The 19,928-nt window shown below is 37.1% G+C and overlaps 3 protein-coding genes across 15 annotated transcripts in view; 1 reads left to right on the top strand and 2 right to left on the bottom strand.

Annotated features, from left to right (window-relative positions):
• Positions 1 to 19,928, top strand: part of LOC139979932 (neurobeachin-like) — a 282,051-nt gene that overhangs the window by 208,385 nt on the left and 53,738 nt on the right. The window lies entirely within an intron of this gene.
• LOC139979673 (uncharacterized) lies at positions 212 to 14,549 on the bottom strand. Of its 4 annotated transcripts, none has more exons than XM_071990688.1 (10): positions 14,071 to 14,449; positions 7,573 to 7,703; positions 6,990 to 7,124; positions 6,310 to 6,458; positions 5,992 to 6,085; positions 5,144 to 5,314; positions 4,067 to 4,231; positions 3,085 to 3,235; positions 2,685 to 2,812; positions 212 to 1,744 (listed from the first exon to the last, which is right to left on the bottom strand). In XM_071990688.1, the coding sequence occupies exons 1-10, from the start codon at positions 14,228 to 14,230 to the stop codon at positions 1,424 to 1,426; spliced, it is 1,605 nt and encodes a 534-aa protein (XP_071846789.1). In that variant the 5' UTR covers positions 14,231 to 14,449; the 3' UTR covers positions 212 to 1,423. The 4 variants fall into 4 exon arrangements, with proteins under 4 accessions (XP_071846789.1, XP_071846788.1, XP_071846790.1 ...); XM_071990687.1 differs by having other exon boundaries at positions 6,990 to 7,145; positions 14,071 to 14,390; XM_071990689.1 differs by lacking the exon at positions 14,071 to 14,449 and adding an exon at positions 8,215 to 8,410 and having other exon boundaries at positions 6,990 to 7,145.
• On the bottom strand, positions 16,063 to 19,409 carry LOC139979674 (protein mab-21-like 2). Its single transcript, XM_071990691.1, has one exon. It carries the CDS (start codon positions 18,276 to 18,278, stop codon positions 17,133 to 17,135), a length of 1,146 nt encoding a protein of 381 aa, XP_071846792.1. The 5' UTR covers positions 18,279 to 19,409; the 3' UTR covers positions 16,063 to 17,132.

The following is a 19,928-nucleotide window of genomic DNA, read 5'->3' as shown; positions in this document are numbered from 1 at the left end:
ATTGAACAAGCTTTTCTATTGATCCTCCGTGTTGGATAAGTGCTGGAATTCTTCAACATAGATGCATTTAAGGCCATCAACGACAACATTCAATGATCTGTTAATGCAGGGGAATTTACTGAAAGGTGCATAACGGCTTCTGAATTATTGTGGTCTTAATTTCAGTCTTTTTCTCCACACAAACACCAGAAAACACAATAAACTATTCGGATCAATGTTAAACAAATCATGTTATATTTCAACATGGTCAATGAAAGTTAAAAAAAAATGGTTGAAAACAAATGATATTTCAACATCAGTGAACACACTATACTTTGGATATAATATCAGTTGAACAAGAATTGTAGATACCTTACAGGGATAACATGTAAGAGAGTCTAACATTTGGCTTCAAATATGAAATAGAATTAAATTCATTGGTGTGAGCTAATGTTTTCAGCTAAAAATTGACTTAATTAAAAAAATAATTTCTATGCTTCGTGTAAATTCCTGTACTAGCTCGTGTATTGTTTAATCTATCTGCTTCTATCTCTGTCACTGAATACATTAACATCACAGAGCTGCACTGGAGAGAAGCAACGTTTAGTGTTTGCACGATTCAAACATTTGAAGTGCAAACAAATAGCCTACACTGTCGTTTTTTATAGAACATGAACATCAGGCAATCAAGGGCCTGATAAATTTGTCTTACTCTGGATTTACCTTAATAAAGATAAAGACAAAAAATCTTCAGGATATATGCGCAGACGTTGCAAAGATGTGAGTAAGCAATTAAAATGCCTGTCATTATTGATGTTATATTTAATTTTAAAAGAGGAATTCCACAAAACAAGAACACCTACAGTCCATGGTAGTATGCACTATGCATGCTACTAATAGCATTACTTATTACACTTCTAATGAAAACAGACGGTATAGAAGATTGCCAAAACTTTGAGCAAGTCTGAAGTATTCCCTGTTTTAAGTTTGAAGCTTGAGCAAATTGCCACACAGGTTCCGAACAGTTGAATCTTGTTCACTTAACATGCAAATCATGTACGTGAATCATTGATTTGAATGGATTTAAAATGGTGTGAGACATCTTCAGTTCGCGGCAAACATCTATCATTGTCAGATGATGTAAAGCGACTTCTATCCAATGTATATCTGTGGTTAAAGTTAACAAGCAATTGCGTATTTAAATGCAAGAAAATTAACAAACAAACTTAAGTAGGAATTATGTAATGTCATACAGGTACTATGTTCCAAAAGATCTTTGCATTCCACCAAAGTGAAACAATGATTTGACCTTGAGATGTTTATGCTTCCAACATGAGCAAAGAAGGAAATAATCAATCACAGGGGTATTGGATTCCCAAGATTTAATTGCCATTGGCTACAACAGTGAAAATAACTAATGTAATACAATCACAACATTCCCTTTTTACTGAAAGCTTACAGCTCTGACCGATGTGGCTAAGCTTCGCACAAGAGACTTGACTTCTGTTGGTGGCAAGACTTCATAGATCACAGAAGCCAAAAACTCCCAAAATTGCTGGAGAGGTGGGGCGTATTCAACATTAAATACATAGTGACATTTGAAGAGCATGTCAGCTGCCTCCACAATATTTTCCCCAGCTGGAATAGCCATTTTGTCGGCTACAATGAAATATTGCTGATGGCCAGTTTCATGTCCAACAGAAAGTATAAATGGCTGACGATAGACGTTCCTTTCTCGGGCTGCAACTTCAACATCTGTGCCTTCCTGTTGAGTAAGGATATGAAATCAATTTAAAGGAATATTATTATAGAATTGTCAAGGGAGTGAACTTAACCCATTAATGCATTTTAAATGAACCCAATTGTTGAGAACTCCTGACATCGATAAATCAATCATGTCATGGGATTCCTTAACTTGGAACCTAGAAACAAAGGATACAGTACTTGTATTTCCCTAGGAAAGAATAATGACAATACATACGACTGGCAAGAGAGGGCAGAGCTAGCTTTGGTCACCACATATGCAATGTATGTTACATGTGATGTATACAATGAAGGATGGCCTGCAAAGAAACTTTGACCAGTGTAACAACTACCAATAATAATAATAATAATAAGCAAGGGATAGCCGAACCTATCATGGATGGCATTTTCTTGGTTTAGAATGCTAGTACATTTAAAAAAAAAATATATATGTATTGTGATGAGGTTTCAATGCTGACAAGATCGTTAGGTCACATGTTGTGTCAAGACACCAAATTGTCTCTTCCTTTGCTCACAGTAAGCCTATAATCACACTTTCACATATACTGCACTTTATTGTCAACATTTAGGCTGTTTGGCAAATGTGAACAATTAAACAAGATCAGATCAAAACAAATCCGGCCTTAATTCACATATATGCCAGTGTTTGCATTTTCTGAGTCCCAGTGTGCATGTATTGAAGGCCACACTGTACCATACTCAGTGATATATATAACAAAGCAACGGTCTCATTGGTGCTACTTTATGTATTAGCAAACATGTTTAGAAAGAAATACACAATTGGAAAGATGTTATTGCAGACTATGGGGGATGATATCAGCACTATGGGTAGGTTGGATACTGGTATTACTATTAACAGTGTGATGAAAGCATCACTTATTTGCATGGTTTTTCAGTGGCCCCTTGTAAATATCCATTAATTCATTACAGGTTTTACTTACAGGTATATTCTGTATAAAGTACAGGACAGCTCCAGATCTACTAGTTGCCAGCTTCCCATAACTGGACCTCTTCATGTTGACAGATCTGTGCAACATGTAGATAAGAGCAGATATTGCACAGATGTCTTCTAAAATGAAAAGAAACAATATCAAAGAATTAGAACATCACAGAAATGCACCATAGGTCAAATGGTATGGAGATTTCCCATCCACCTCCCACAACTTTTACAGTGCCTCTCTAATTAACTAATTAAAGGGCACATCTAAAAATTCCAAGAGCTTAAGGCAGTCTTTCTTTCTAATGTAGGCATTATTCTCTGAATGAACACACCAATCCATAGGACAGACTTACGTCAAACCTACTACCCCAACATACTTGAACAAAAATGATCAAACTTACTGTCACACTCATCAAAAGAATTGATTAGCAAGGCCACAGCTGTTGAAAACTTCTTTCCTACAGCTATGATACGCTTCTTGAAGTAGGCATCCCATTTAGTCAGGAAATTCTGGGATTTTTCAGGATACATTAAGTCAAATTCTACATTGATCTGAAAGGAAAAAAACAAGAGAGACTGTTATTGTCATGTGGAACCAGCAAAACTTGACTTGGGCACTCATGATATTGCGATTAAGGGTAGCTGATCCCATCCTGCTCCGGGGTCAGTCGTTTTATGTTCCATTTACCGGATGTGAGTGAACCACATGATTCTCGACCATGACCAATGGGTGCTTTTAAAAGCAGGAGCCAAGTGGCATTCAGTGGACCTGAATTGTGCTCATGGGACCTTAATAGACTACTGAATGTGTCTGGCGTGATAAACCTTTCATAACAAAAGAAGAATTGTCAAGTATTTCCTACTTCAAAATACAGTTTAAATACATACATTTAACTTATTATTTCTTGGGACATTTGGTTGCATTAGTGAGAGTTATGGTGATTAGGGCATTGGCCTGGTGGTCTGAGCAGTGCAGGTTTAAAGAGTCAAGAACTGTTTGAGGCTTATAGCATTACACTGATGATGTGCTGATGCTCCTTTCATGGCATGGCCCTCTGGACATATTGTGGTGGTACAGCATACCCATTCCAAGAGGCTACTCTAAGTTACAACTTAGTTACTCAGCAACTCAGTTATCTGAGCACTGTAGTACACAAAACTAGTTTTGGCTCCATAGTAGTTTGAATATTATACAGGCCACCATCACTCACATTCTCAAAGGCCAAAATGGCATTAAAGCAAGTTTTACTACTTAAAATTGCCTTTTAAATAACTCCATAAAGACCGGCTGCTATTTTAAGTCAGTTCATCAATATTTCTGCATTCTCCAATTATGTTGATACTCATTAAACAATGTAGTGCAAATCAATTGTAATTAATTACCAACTCAGGCATGTCTTGCATTCTCGGGAACTGTTTCAGCATTTCTGTAATGGTGAGATTCTGCTGACCTAACATCCTCCTCCTATAGGTAAATGTATCCTTGAATGTCTCTCTGTGCCTGTTCTTGTTGTCTTGCAAAGGAGGTGTGTACTTCATCCAATTAACCTGGAGAAATTGAAATTGTGAACAAATAGTATGTAAATTGATGCAATCTCTGGTTTTCAAAAAATTGTTTTATTGCAATATTCTTGTACTTAGGACTAACTGTGGGAAATTTGGAGTACCCTTTTTGCAAATCTGCTGTTTTGGCCCCAATGATACCAAAGTAACCTCGAGAAATTAAAGGGAGTCTGTATTGACCAGAAACAATAGCAAGAGCTAATTGCTAGAGGTTTTCATAATGTAGTTTCCTGGAGATCTTTTCTATCCAAATTTTTCTCAGACGTTCTAAATGAACCTAAGATGACTGACTGTCTCAGTGAGGTAAGTTTCCTAAAGGGTGTTAATCAAAATAGTTTAAGAAGTTTGACCAGCTGGTGATCATATTTGGGCCCAATATAACATACATTTAAATTGTAAACTCTATGAGAACAGACGAGAACTCACTAATTACTTGTGATCACAGTCCACTGATCCCAATGTAGGGGGACTGGGGTCAAGAGGTTAGTCATTTGGCAAATGTTGCCATGGCGGTTGCACCGTTTGTTTCAGTTTCGTGCCCAGGTTCTTTCTTGGATGACTTTTCTTAAAAAGTACATTTAATTTGCGAACTAATAGTACATAAAGCTTCTTGACGCAATCTCTGGTTTTCAACAAATTATTACATTTGCATATTATTGTACTTCGGACTAACTGTAGGAACTTCGGTGGACCCTTCTTAAAGATATGCTGTATTGGCCCAAATTAGGAAAGTTTTGTGACCATGGCAGGTCGATAACATAACCGCAAGAATTGTTTTAGTGATATATGCTATATCTAGGGTCAATACAGTAGATCTTTAAATACTCTAATTATTGCACAATATCTACTTCAACCAGCATATAGGATGAGTTCTAACACTTAAAGTAAAATATATACCATTTCAGCAAGCTCTTGATCATTTGAATGATCTTCCTCTTCTTCAGCTGGCAATGGTTGACTCGAGGGTTGTCTTTTTCTTGTCCTTCTCTTCTCCTCCTTTGGTCGAGTTGATCGTAGGTTCTTCAGACGATATTCTATGAATCCCTGACCATTTGCATAAAACTGTTCCTAGAGTATACAAGGAACACATGTAGACATGCTATTGTTTTATGTAGCAATTTACTTGCCACAGTGAAAAAAATCAACAAAGGAATCAATGTCAATGTATTTTAGTGACTTCAATGGTCTTTGAAAATAAGAGAGAAACTTTCCAAATGGAAACGTCACACCTTCTATGATATTAAAATTAATCATTCAACTGAAATAATATTATGATTGAGTATGATATAAACTTGTATACTTATATTTTCAATTAATATAGCAATACTGTTGGTATGACATATGGTGAAAACACAACATACAAAGAAACTTTCAATCAAACCATCTTTAAATTACATAAAACCGTCAGGTGTTACTAGTATTTGTCATTTGATTATTACAAATATTTGATATTGACACACCACTTGCAGCTGATGGTTTCCCTCTTTCTAAATATTTCAGGAGCCACAGTGAAGTTCTTTGCACTAGTGCAGCCTTTGAAAGCCTTCAACCTTGTCATGAAGTCTAATTTATAACTGAGAATGTTTCAAGTTCAGAAGTCTTGCCTGAAGTGTCACATAATTTCTTCATGGGCAATATAGTAAGTGGCAGCAGGTAGGGGATGGGGGAGAGGTGCACCTGCTAAAGGCATAGCAAATCGTTGATGTTCTCAATTCCTACAGAAGTTTGCAAAGTAAAATACTTACATAACCTTTCATTCCCTGTGTAGTGTCTTTAACCGATGGAAATGTTGCAATGATTTCTTTTGCCAGTAGTGTTTTTTGCTCTGATGATGGATACCTATTGAAGAAACCAAAGATTCCTAGATCAAATTTGAGGCAATCGATTTTGCAGACACTGAAGGAACTCCATTAAAAAAGTAGTTTTATCTTGCAACATATAGAAAATATGAAAAGTTAAACTAGCTTCTCAATGCTTAGCAGTGTTACAGAGGGTCCTCATACTGAAAAGAGTTGGCCACTGGCATAACAGTATCTCAAAGATACTGATCTAATACTACTTACAGGTCACCAGTCTTTTCTATAAGGCAAGCTACCGTCAAGCGTATTAGTGTTCTTCTACACTGATCTGTCAAAACTTCAGCATCCTCTAATTGTTTGGCCAAAACTTTTCCTTCAGAATGTTTAAGCATCATTTCTTTCAGACCAAAGTTCTAAAAGAGAATGAAATCAAGATGCATCTGGTTAATGTTTACCTATCAGTAGCAGCCACATTCTGAGCAAAAAAGGACACAAACAAATTGACCTTGAATAGGCTACCTGGTTCTAAATTAATAAATGTTATTAATCACACACTGGTTGTATAGCATTTATACTATCACTACTCATTACTTCAGTTAATTGCCACTCTATTCTGGTTTCAGAGGTTTGAAAGCACTGCAGACCTGTCTTGCATGTAGTGAATCTTCCAGAGAGTGTTTCCTTTAAGAATTCATTAATTGGACCAATGTGCAAAATACCTAAACATTTCACTCATTACCAATGTATATATGCATCTCGTTAAAAGAGCTGTACTTGGCACCCCTTGAGGCTTTAAGGCCCTCTGTTTTATTTTTTCCTTAGAATTTCAGTGCAAAACCATTACGTCAAAATGGAGTTATATACAGGGGCTTTGCAGGCACAATGTTTCCAATCAGTTTAAAACTAAATAATGCAAATGTAAAGTAAGTGAGAACTGGACTTACCATGATTGGGGACACAGACCTCATCTTCTTACATGGAGTAGAACTTGCAGAAGGACCACTTCCTGACACAGATGCTTCTTCCTGTGGATCCCATTGTGAGACAGAGCTTGAGTCAAGATCAGATGGCTCTGAATCCTTACAACAAAAGAAATGATCCTTTTGAAAAGAAAAAAAAAGATGGTTAATAGGTATTCTGAAAGTAAGAAGGAAGAATACACAAACTTGTAGGCAATCCATCAAGAGTAGAAAATATCATACCAGTAATAGATTTGTGGTCTCCATATGTAAGTGCAGATTGAATGCCATGGACCAGTAATAGAATATGTGATAATGTTTACATATGTTTAACACAGCAAGTACCTTACATGGCAATTAAATGCATTTAATATCAATTGCATATTTCTGAGGAAAGAGATATATTTTTGATGATTTGGATTAGGAAGGCTTGTAGAGTCTTCAAAGACTTTCAACCTCTTACTTTCTCAAAGTCAAGAGTGTGGACTCTAAAGGGACTAAATTACCTGTAGTGATTCCCCCACCCCCCCCCCCCAAAAAAAATCAATTAACGAAATACACACATTACCTCTTCCTTATCTGTCTTACATTGTTGAATGGCTATGTATAGCTTCCTTCGTACTCCAAATGATGTTATTCCAATTTCTTTGAGATCTTCTTCAGACATGCTTCCAAAAACCTCCATGTCAACATCATTTTCTACAAGTGGAAGTGCAAAATGTTAAAATTAGGTGAAGCTTGAAACAAGAAGAATGCAGACACATGCGGCATAAGTTTCTACAGAAGATAATTTCTATGTGGCACACAATTCACATTAAAAAGGTTGTCTTTGCAGCAGCTAATGGTGGGGAAAAACAGCTCACCACAAAAGTTGGTTATGTTATCAACAAAGGAAGTCTGTTTTGATAGCAAACATGGTTTGATCTTTTGATAACTGATGTGAAATCTTTTAATCATTTCTCCTTTTTTACACTGCTTTACCCAAATATGAATGTTAAATACTATAATCACTAGTGCAGGGAAAATATGTTAATTTGATATTTTTTAAAGCAACTAGCAAGACGTGAGACTTATGCAAGACAAGTGCACTTGTGTATTAAAACTTGGGGGATTAAAAACCAATTCTACAGAACTCATTTAGCATTTTTTAAGCATGTGTATAAATTGCAACTATTGTGTTTAGAAATAAAGAGAGAAACTATTGATATACCTTCAATTATTCTGACTGAGGGTGTATCTCGGACACAGATAAAGTGGTGAATGTTGTTCATATGAGGTTAATCCTGACAGAGGATGGAAATCTAAGAGAGACTCAAGCTGTACGATGGAGAATTCTGGGTTGTCCAAATTTGTCACTGCATAGGCATGAAAGTGAGGGGAAAATCCTTTGTTTCGCCACTTCTGGACTACAAAGTAAACAGATTCAGGTGTCTGTGCACGAACCAAAATGCTACAAATACGACCAAATTGTGGTATGTCCTCGACCATATCTGTTGCTAGAAATAATTTTGGCTTATAGTCTGTACCAAAAAGTGACACTTGACGTGCTTCAAATATTTCTGTATCTTCAGCAACTTGTAGATGCTCTGCAATAACCCTGCTTCCTGCTAGTGAATCAATGGAAGTTAAATTTCCTCCAGCACATTCAAAGTCAAGGCGTAGACCACTGCCAGACCATACAGCACATTGCATAATCTGATGCTTTAGAGTGACTGATTGGCATATATTCTTGAAGTTGCAGTTAATGGCAGCAATCTTCTTACTAAATGAGTGCTTCATCTCATATTTGAGACACTGAAGTGTAGTCAGAGGTCCAGACATTCTTATGCAAGTAGGATAATGAACCATATGATGTTGTTTGTTGATAAAACGTTGCCCTGGAAATTTCAACTTGAACTGAGCGTGATGTTCCATTATTAGATGTTTCAGATAAACGGTATGAGAGGTGGAGATTACAGGAGCAAAAATAATATCCATGCATCGAAGTAATAGCAAAAGCAATTCATAGTATTCATTGTTGTAAGGAACTCTACTGCCAATGAGAAGAGGAAGCATTCTAGTTAAGCACCACATCTGCACTGCCTTTTGCCCTAACTTGTGGTCTGCAATATTTCGAAGGCGGTCAGGCATTACTGCCGATGGCTTATTCTTTCTATCATTGAAAGGGAAATGAAATGCCTTCAATCGCTGATTGAAGTCTTCTACAGTTATAAAATGATCCACATAAATAAACTGGTGGAGCAATAACTTAATTTCATAAGGGCATACACCTTCCAGCATATCATGCATGATGTCTAAGTTAAAGTTGGTAGCACTGTGAAAATTTCGCAAGGTGTTTAGAGGACAATAGCTTCTTACACCAGTTCTTGGGTCTCTGAATCCTTGTCGAGAAGCTTCTTCTGCATCTAAATCATGACTATCAATTGTTCTCAACTCAAAATCATCTTCAAGAAAATAGTTCTGAATATCATCACGTGAGGCATAACATAACCTGCAAAGCTTATTAGCAGAGGGGCTCATGAAACCAAGTAATGCATGTGCTGCCAATGAGTCTGCACTATATGACACCAAACTTCCATGAATATTGATCATTCTTCCATCAATCATAAGCTGAACACCATCATCACTTTCAAAGTGTTTCATTTCTTCAATAAATGGTGCCAAAATTGGCTCAAAGCCATATTTTGCCACATCCTGGTAATAACAAGCGGCCAGCAAATGAATGCTACTTGCTGTACAATTGAAACGCCTTGGTAGATTTTGGATTGAATAATAAAACATAGCCAGTTTATGAACACCAGTTTTACTGCCAAGTGGATTTGTTACCTCTACATCATCATAATATAGCTGTAAACGTAGAGCACATGGATGTTCCTTAAAAAATCCAGATTGTTTGTATAGTGTGCCATCCTGAAAACCTCGGAGAAAATTTTCAGGAGAGTGTTCTTCATTTTCAATCAACTCTCTAACAATAGGTTGACTCAAAATAAGTTTAATAACTTCAGCAACAGGAATATATTGAAAGCTGTCAGTTACTACCTTCTGTACAATTTCACCAGTTTTCCGTTCAACTGCTTGTTCAAACCGTGTTCCTAAAGCAATCTGAATTGGTTTGACCAACATTAAGTTTTCGACCATGTATGTAGCCTGTTTTCTTTCTGTTTCGATACCAGCATACGGATTTTCAAACAAGTTAAATTTTGCACAAAGGTTACCTACATCTGGGGCATTGATATCTACTCCATGTGTTTCCATTAAGCGCAACATATCCTGCTGTAGAGAGGAAACTGCATATCTAAACATATCGCTTGTACCACTAATAATTGTTTGTATTGATGAGAATGAAATTGAACAGGTAGACCTCAACTTTATAATCAAATGAACGGCTAGCTTCTTTAGTGATTCATGATCAAAACCTTCTAGGTAGTCCAAAGCATGTCCATTAACTTCAGGTTCCATTTCTTGAAAAATGTCATTCTCTTCAAATTCTGGTTCGGGTAAATCGTCAATTTCATGATTGACATCATTATGCCGGTTATTTTCATTTAAATTATTCCCAACAATCTGTTCATTCTGATGCGGTGCATGTTCATGCCTTATGTGACTCAAGTAGGAATTAATTATGGTGAATGTCTTCATGCATCCATCTTGTCCACAAGTTAGGTGATCACCTGAGCCTACAACTGTGTGAAATGCATGAAGATGATATCCTAATTCTCTTGTCCTCCCACTTATATGTTGTCCACACTTGAAACAAATAAATCCCATTTTCTAGTGCATTCTAGTACGGTTAGGTCACAAGTTACCAAAACATCTTGTCAAGTTGACTGCATTCTAAAAAAAAAGAGAAATGGGTAGTGGTTGCTGGTATATATTGATGTATCACAGTGTGTAAGTGTAGGTATATTGCTACATTGTGTTGTGCAAGAACGTGAAAACACAAATTGTGAGCCCTTTAAAATATATTTTCTTTTTTTGATAGTTCCCTATACATCAAAGCAGCATGATCAGTATGAGCGAATCACACACTGTTTTCTGGCAGCTTCACCGAGTAATTTGCAGCCTACACCAATGAAACTGAAGATTGATACAATATAATTTAATATGGAATTTTAATATTGGTTTGTGCAAAATACTTTGTTAAACCCATACAATCACAAGCTAGTGGTTGTCGCTGTAAAGCTGGTCATTAAGTCATAGACATGGATGGCCTATTTATTACAATGCTGAATATTCTTAAACAGACTAGGTACTTGCTATGTGTTAGATTAGCCTAACTTGTAGCTAGCCTAGTCCATATACTATAGGAGTTATAGGAGGAATAGCCATATATATTCTTAACAATTGTATTCTATGTCGGCCTACTATTAACGAATATCATAGTATGGTGGAAGCAAGTATTTCGTTATACACAAACTTAATTCTGCAGAACACACGATAAATGAAGAGAAGAAAAGTAACTGGATTACATTACAAGGTGTCATGTTTTGTTTCACATACCTCTACTGACTCTAGGGATGATGGTTAGGATCTTGAAAACAATAGTGTCGCAATAATGTGTACCAGTACAAAGCTTATAAAATACTATCTAATTACAAGTTTCATGCAATACCACTCACTGGTTCCCAAGTTATAGACAAATTTGCGAGCGCTTTTCACCTGATTTTGAGCATTACCATATCTCCACACTGTGCTCAAAACCGACGCGCATCCTCGCAACCTAAATGCGGTCATGAAACAACACAGATTGTGTACACGAACGCAATGAACATTAGCTGACGTAACGCTCATGAATTGCAAATACACACCCTATGATTATATAATGAAACCCGCGTGCGTGTGCGTCTGCTCATTACAAGTTATAATGAGCTTGGTAACACATACGAATGGCGGACCAGGTGAGCTCGTTTCCTACACTACATAGGCTAGTACATACAAGCGCGCTGGTATCATGTTGTACACAGTTCAGTGTAAAGAACAACGTTCGCGTGCACACACACTATAGTATTGTTAGTATACAGGGATGTAAGTGCAGCCCAAAAATATTCGGAGACCCCAGGTGAATGCCGTCCTAACACATCCTACTCATAGCTCTGACTACTTACACACTATCGTTACTGTATGTTAGGCTAGCTTAGAAGTATTAGCGCTAACACATCCTACCCCTAGTTCTTACAGTACTACTGTACTTACACACTATCGTTATGTTAGGCTAGCTCAAAGTTACGAATACGTCGCAGCGAACTACGGAATAAAAAACAGTCTCACATTCGAATGCGATCACAAATATCGACTTTCATATGCGTATCCCGTAGATTTCCGCCGCTCACAAATATCACAAGCGTTAATTCCAAAACTTATGTCGAGCACCAGCAGTTACGAAGATATTAATTAGCAGTCCAATCAACATGAATTAGGCAAGGTTTTTCAACGACAGAAATGAGCTATAGCGATTTGAAGTTCGCACGTACGCAACGATATTCACATGGCACAATGTTGTACAGTGCAATGCGATGATGCGAAACTGGAAATAGTATTTTGAGTGATCGATGAGTGAAAATTGAAGTTAGCTTGCTGCAACGGGCCAGGCATTTTTGCGGCGTTGTGTCTTTGATATTCGAACAATTTTGTGGAACTTTATTGGAATTAAAAAAAAACGGATTTCCGTAAAAATACGGAAGACTTATTGGAATTAAAAAAAAAACCGGATTTCCGTAAAAATCCGGAAGACTTACATCCCTGAGTATAGTACATGTCTATGCACAGCTACTGCAGTATTCTACTTGCGTGTAGTCATATTTTTTCCTTTATAAGTTTATTGACTTTTGGGCAAATTAAACCATTGTACTTTGGGGTTCTATTCCTACACCAAACTTATCATTCAAAAAAGCAATGAAACAATACTTGCAGTCATTTAATTATGTGATTATTTTTCACCATTTGAACGAGTTGCGACGGTATATATAATTTCTGCGTGGGAAATGAAAATTATTTTTTCAAAGTGGCTATTCTTACGACTAGTTGTAACAATAATTCCCTTTTGCGCATGCGCAGTTGCTATTTTTACGACTAGGAGTACTATTTTTACGACCAGGAGTAACAATAATTTCCGGTTAGGGTTAGATTGAGGGTTAGAGTTAGGGTTAGGGTTACCCCTACTTCATGCGAAGTTGCTTTATTTACTTTGAATTCGCATGAATTCGCCGATGTCTTAAGAATAGTTTATAAATAATTGTTACGACTAGTCTTAAGAATAGCCACGGCCTTATTTTTTTGTCCGACTGCTCTCTCCCCAGGTAGACTATTGTAATATTTTACAGTCACTGTAAACAGCAATGAATGATGCACAATCGCCTCAAATATACGACGCCTGACTACACATGTCTAACGCAACGAAATTTGAAATGTGCACAGATTTATTTGAACAATGAATCGCCTTATGCAGAGCAACAATGCATATCAAATGTCTAGCTCAAAACGCAGATAAAAACACGCTGGTTGCAGTCTAGTAATATAACATACCAGAGCCGTAGATATGCTGTGTAACAAACTTCACAGTCTCTGACAAATACGACAAACTCTTTTAATATTTTATTATGCAAAGCAAGGTTTATTTTTTTTGCAACTTTTCCGGGCTGCATAACAAGATAATCGCCTAGCTAGTCTCTGGTTGTCGATTATCTTGGTGGGAGTGCTTCAATCGAGTTCAGTCTTTCACGTTACTTCGTGCATACACAAAAAAAATTATTAGAGTATATGCCAAGACAGAACAATCGAAAACAGTTTGTCTATGCTACGTTTAATTGCCTAGGCTATGCCAGGAGTAACGTTAGGACGAACTTGACAGTCTTGAGTCTATGTCTAACTTAGTTACTATGTACAGTAGGCCCCTAATTCTTGCTAACCAGTGAGCCTATGTTACTGTTACTAGGCCTAACTTACTAGGCCTACCTCCAGTCAACATCATGTTCAGTGTTCCAAACTACAAATGTAATATACACGCAGGCTAAGCCACACGACTGTGCCTGCTTACATTTTATATTAATTAAACAAAAGAATAAAATACCCTCAAACTGCGTAAGGATTTCCTCATCGAAGCCTTTCTTCGTAAGAAACGTTCTTAACGATTCTGCCATTTTGCAACGTCCAAGTACTAGTACTAGTGTACTACGTGTCACGTACGAGTACTTACCCACCGTAGTTACGTGCGTATGTACAGTGTGCATTTCCCTGCCTGCATGCAATGCGCTAGCGGTCGCGGTCGCCGCTCAGCTATTGTAATAATGCAAATATCAAGATCACGTGATCATGTATTACATTTCTGATTGGACGTCATTTCAGTGGAACAGAACGACTGAAATCGACGCAATCCCGTGACAAAATTGAACGATATGATTGGATATTACGTTCAGTGTAAACACAGACTGAGCTGTGCAACGGACTCTTCATACTATTTGGACTGGTTTTCAGTCTAAACTCAGTCTTATGCACTGAAAAAAATTTCAATCGCACTTTACACTGGAAAATTCAGTCTATCATTTTAAGAGAGTACTGTTATTTTTTTTTTTGAAATTTTTAACAAACATCTTTTCTTACTAACTCTTTTTGAAGACCAAAAGTTTTGCAATCACACCTACAAGAAACAAGGGAAATAAATTATACTTTTAATCATAATAATAATGGTAATAATAATAATGAAAACATACCCTGTAGTATATGCAACAAGTTCACGACAAGATTACCGCTACCACTAACAGCCTCAACAATGTCAATTGTCTATTATATGTAGGCTAATACACATTTATGTGACCAGCAAAGACAAGAACACAATGGGTTGTATTGTAATTCGTAAGAAAAGCAAAACAATAGAACAACGTACACGCACAGTGACTTAAAAATATCATTAATTTAGTCGTTTGATAATGGCATGATTATATTGCCATAGAAATTTTGGACCCTTCTCATGGTCATTAATTGTAGTCGTTTTTGGCGATTGTATGCTGAGCGACAAAAAAAAAATCAAAATATTAATAATGGTTACTGAAAGCAATCACCGACTGACCATAAATCTCAAGTTTTAATTTTGTTTCTCTCCTAAAGTCTGATTTAAATGTACTTCTGTTTCCATGATGATAGTCGCAAGTTTCATTGTTTCGCAGACTGTTTTAATTATTAACTATTTATATAATAATGACAGACGGGCAGGTTTTAATCGTAATCACATAACATAAACAAACGACGAATACAATAAATTTAGTCACGTGACTGCTCAGCTATCATTGTCATTAGATTCTACCATACATCATATATAGGCGAATAAAACTTTGCTCTTGTTAAAAAAATAAAATGGCAAAGTTGTGGACAATATGCTTGATATAAGTATACTGCTGTATAGAGAAAAGACAAAACGGAGTTATCCTTTTTCCCTTTAACATTAAAACTTACAGGAGGGATTGAACAATTAAGTAAAGACATCCCACACTTGAGTAACAACACTTCATAAAATTATTGCAAACGTCCTAAGTTACATGAAGTAATGAAGTTTTTTTTAACAAACCAGTTTTGAAGGAATTCAGTTCAGATATAGGCCTATGGGTTTGCATGTAAAAACGTAAAGTAAAACGACAAATTAAGCTGACGATAATAATATTAATTATCCCAAAATATGCTTGTTGGATTAAGTTTTTTTTTTGCGGTTAAGTTGTAACGATGGCTGATTTACATTAATCTTGTTTTACATACTTCTTTCCTATTATTTACGGTGTTTCATATGGATGGAATATCAAAGTCATAAAGAAACAATGATGTCGGCCATGTAATAAATGCAACATTTGTGCGGAACAATTTGATTTTACTTCCTCGTACCAGTGCATGTAAAATTATACTCCCAATTTTTTTTTTCGAAATATTCGAAACAAAATTCACGTAGAAATGTGATTAGAAGTAGTTCAATTGTTGAACCTATTACTTGAAATGAATAATTAAACCCTAAATCGTCAAGAACGAAGAATGTATTGCGTTACACACACAAGAAAGAAAAGGAAAAAAAAGATGAGCATATTTTATTGTTTATCCTGCCTGGTTATGTTGAATTTATTTACGTGCTTAGGTTGGTTGTAGTTCATAACTTAACATCGGTGTATGTCCATAATAATATGAAATATTACTAAACAATAAAGTTAGCCAACATAATAATGTGAATTTATTAAAAACTAAGATCATAGTCCATTTTTTTTTTTGGCAGGTTATCATTTTTAAAACAAAGGTGACTTTATTTAGTTTTTTTTTTTTTTGTGTTAAATTCTTGCCACATGCTAAGATAGAAGTTCTATACGAAAATGAATCAACATTCTTACCAGGGTGGCCCAGCATGATAACATCGACTACACGAACTCTATTCTCAGCGGGCAGTAACGCACAGGTCATAGATGACCGCCGCACTCGACAAACAGCTATAGCTCCCTGTCTGATTCGGAAAGCCAATGCAAGTTTTTACCACACTATAGTAGTAACTATATCGTTGACGGCAATACAAGACAATGTAAAGTTTGCATAGATACTATGTTAGTGCACACAGTTATAAAACTTCCATTAATAACAGCTCTGGCTTCGTCACATCGACAGAATTTTCTCAGACTGCTACAAATTCATTTAAACCTTTTTTAAACAGCATGACGACGAATATATATGAAAAACCAATTCCTGTAGATAAATTTGTACCAATTTGTTTTCGAAGGTTCCATAAAAACGAGCTTGGAATTTCAGGATGATGAAACACGTTGGTAAACCACACGTACACAATTTTTATATAACCAGATAACTACTTTTCAAGAGGCATATCCAATTCAACGCCCATTGCTTTTTGGACTAGAAAAACATGTCCCAAATGATGGGTAAAATGGAAGGATATTAATCATAAGAACTAGCGATTGCAAAGACACGATACATCTATTTTCACAGTTAGTTTAAGCGATTTAAAACGGCTACTTTAAATAATAATAATAATAACCATTTTTCCATGAAATTTTTGTTCTTGTATTTTTTTTTTAAATCCAACATGATGATTTTTACAAAGACGACGACGACGAAATAAATAATTTTCTCTTGATCCAAACAAACCAAAATCTGTCAAAGTTTTTCTAAGCTCTTAGGGTTGGTTAAAATTTCTCTTGCTATCCTCCAGATTTGTTTAGCAGCTTGATCGAGTTCCGCATGCGGCTGCGATTGGAATAAGTCTAGTCCTGTCAAGAAATAATGCGGACATCTTCGATTTTGTAAACACGAGATCATCTGAAGCAGGATCCCGTTCAATCGGTCTCCCAAGCACGTCTCGTCCCATTCGATCTCCCGGGGGTGTTTTTCGCATTCGTACAACAATAGCGTCTTCAAGTGATAATTCCTAACGGGTTGTCCCGGCATGTCAAGGTGTTTGTCACGCAACGATTTTAAGATGCTTAGACATTTCTTTCTACAACCGCCTTGTAAGAGTTTATTCTCCGCGTCCGAGAAGGACAGAACCCAAGCGTCTCCTTCGGCCGAGGATTGTTTCCCGGCCTGGGCTGGACTTTCTTTAGATAAGAGGTTAAACCCCTCAGTCTTGACTTCGGCCACTAGAGCTGGATTCGGCCAGGGGATGTGGGGCATGGGCCAATGTGCGGCGCTTCTTGGCCAGATACCACTACACTTGAAGGCGGGCGTAATCAGTACAACATAGCGCTCGCGTATCCTTAGTTTGACTTCAGTAGTATCTGCAATCATTTTCACAATGTCACGATATTTGCACTTGTCAACAGCTTGCGCTACCAGAGTTTGGAATCGAGAACGAATTTTGCGGGCTGAGAGATAACCCGACGCAGTTATAAACTCGACCCATAGAGACATGGATCGCTTGCGCCCATCGCTTAGCTTTAACACTGCACATCCTGGTACGGACCCATCGTCAACAAAATTGAATACTCCCATCTGATTCAGAAATAAGACTATTTCAAATTCCATCGGCGACACGACCGTCAAGCCTTCAAACCGTGCCGTATCGGTCTCGACGAGAGAACTTATAAACCTTGGCTCTTGTACTTCAACTTCTTTCAAAATGTCAGTCACCACTTTACAAACTTCTCGTACCGTCTTCTGTATCCCAGCTCGTCGAGCCGAGACCCTCTCGGTGACGAACCGATTGAGCTGGTACAACAATTTAGATTGTCCCGGTATCATTGTCTCGGCCAGTTTGTAGTGTCTCTCTTGGTCCAAGAGATGGGAGACCAATATGTCAGTCATGAGGAAAACAACTTCGAAGCTGCGCCCTTGGTAAGAACTTCCACTGTATGATTAAAAATACGCTGAAAGTTTAACCGCCTTTTCAGTTCGGTAAATGACCCATTAAAAACTTTGGGGCAAAAAACAAACAAGCGAAGTTAACTAATGTTCGGTCGATTTCAGTGTGTTGAAGAGGTGATTAAAAGTATATACCAACTGTGTTAAAACTCGGTTGACTTGTAACTGCTAATTGATTAAGAGTCACTTTGCACGGAAAGAAGTTATTGCACTTTTTAAAAAAGTTCCTGATCCTGGTACAATGTCAAGGATTGCTTTGTCAACAAACAGTGTTGATTCATGGATTGACAAACACTTTATGGAACGTTGCTCTTGGTAACAGCTGGAAGTCGGAACATCCAGAAGTTAACTCCACAGCAAGCAAATTAACGTCGTATTCAGTTATGAAGCGATCTTAACAAGTTTCTCGAGTAAAACTACATCCGTATTTCAGCGGGTTACCGTGTCTCAAGTGAAAACCTCAAAGTCCCGCTGGTCCGGTTTCCTCCTGTCAAAAGTTATTCTGTGTACTACAGTAGCTGGAAAGTATACGCTTTTATTAACAAACTTTTTCGCGTCGTTTCAGATTTGAATTTACTTTAATTTGGTAAGATTATATGAAATAAACATCAACAAATAACAGTTTTAACAAAATCATGAGTTGCCTGGTTTTATCGGAAAATGAATATAAGTTCGTTAAAATTATTTTCAGTCGCTCGAATGTAAGACAGACAAATATTTGTCTGTATAAATTTTGTTCGGCTTCCTTGTACTAAACGTCCCGTTCGTTCTCACGTACAATTTCCACAAGACTTTATGAGGTAGTAACCCACGTGCAAATACCAACAAAATATTTGTCGCTGCCTTCTTTTATTTTGGTCGTGTTTTAGATGGAATCACTCCATGCTGTGTTGGTGTTTTCTTTACCCGTTGGCTTTTCCCTAGCCTAAACCGTTCGATTCAACTGGCTTTGTATTGGCTTGAATTACACTTTCAGTGTACACAGTAATGCATATTGGATGATGTGTATATTTCATACTCACTCCAACACGGGGCCCAGTGCACGTTCCGAGCCAGTCAATAGTAGTACGCCCTCGGGGATTGGCTGAGAAACTCGCTTGGTATGCCATTAATTCATTAGTTTGCACCAATCAGAGCCAGCCTTTGAAAACTTCGTCCTGAGTAGATTAATAGTGTGTGTATTGGCGCGTATAACGTAACAAAAAGCCACGCCCCCACGTACTTGTTTGAACTTTATGATTTGATATAGACAAGAGAATACTGTATTCTGTATTATTTCGCGAAGGAAAAGAAATGTAATATAGAAGATGTTGTTAGTAGTAAGTTACAACTTAATTTTTCTTCAAGCATTTGAAGACGGATGGTACTAATAGGTCCGGATTGGTTGTTATGACTTGTACAGAGCAAAATTAGGTCATGGGGTGTATCATTTTAGTGCCGGGTATCAAATGTAGTTTCTGGCTTCACTTTACATGTTCATAAGTTATAAGTTACCTTGCTTGGAAATAAACATTTGCGTCGTGACGATGGAAGATAGAAAAGGGGTGGGGTGGGGGAGGGGGGGGGGGCATGTATTTTGTTTAATGATTGTGT

The sequence above is a fragment of the Apostichopus japonicus genome, chromosome 14 (genome assembly GCF_037975245.1).
Source record: "Apostichopus japonicus isolate 1M-3 chromosome 14, ASM3797524v1, whole genome shotgun sequence".
In the NCBI taxonomy this organism is placed as follows: Eukaryota; Metazoa; Echinodermata; class Holothuroidea; order Aspidochirotida; family Stichopodidae; genus Apostichopus; species Apostichopus japonicus.
The sequence above is the reverse complement of the archived record's forward strand: the minus strand, read 5'-3'. Positions and strand labels throughout refer to the sequence as shown.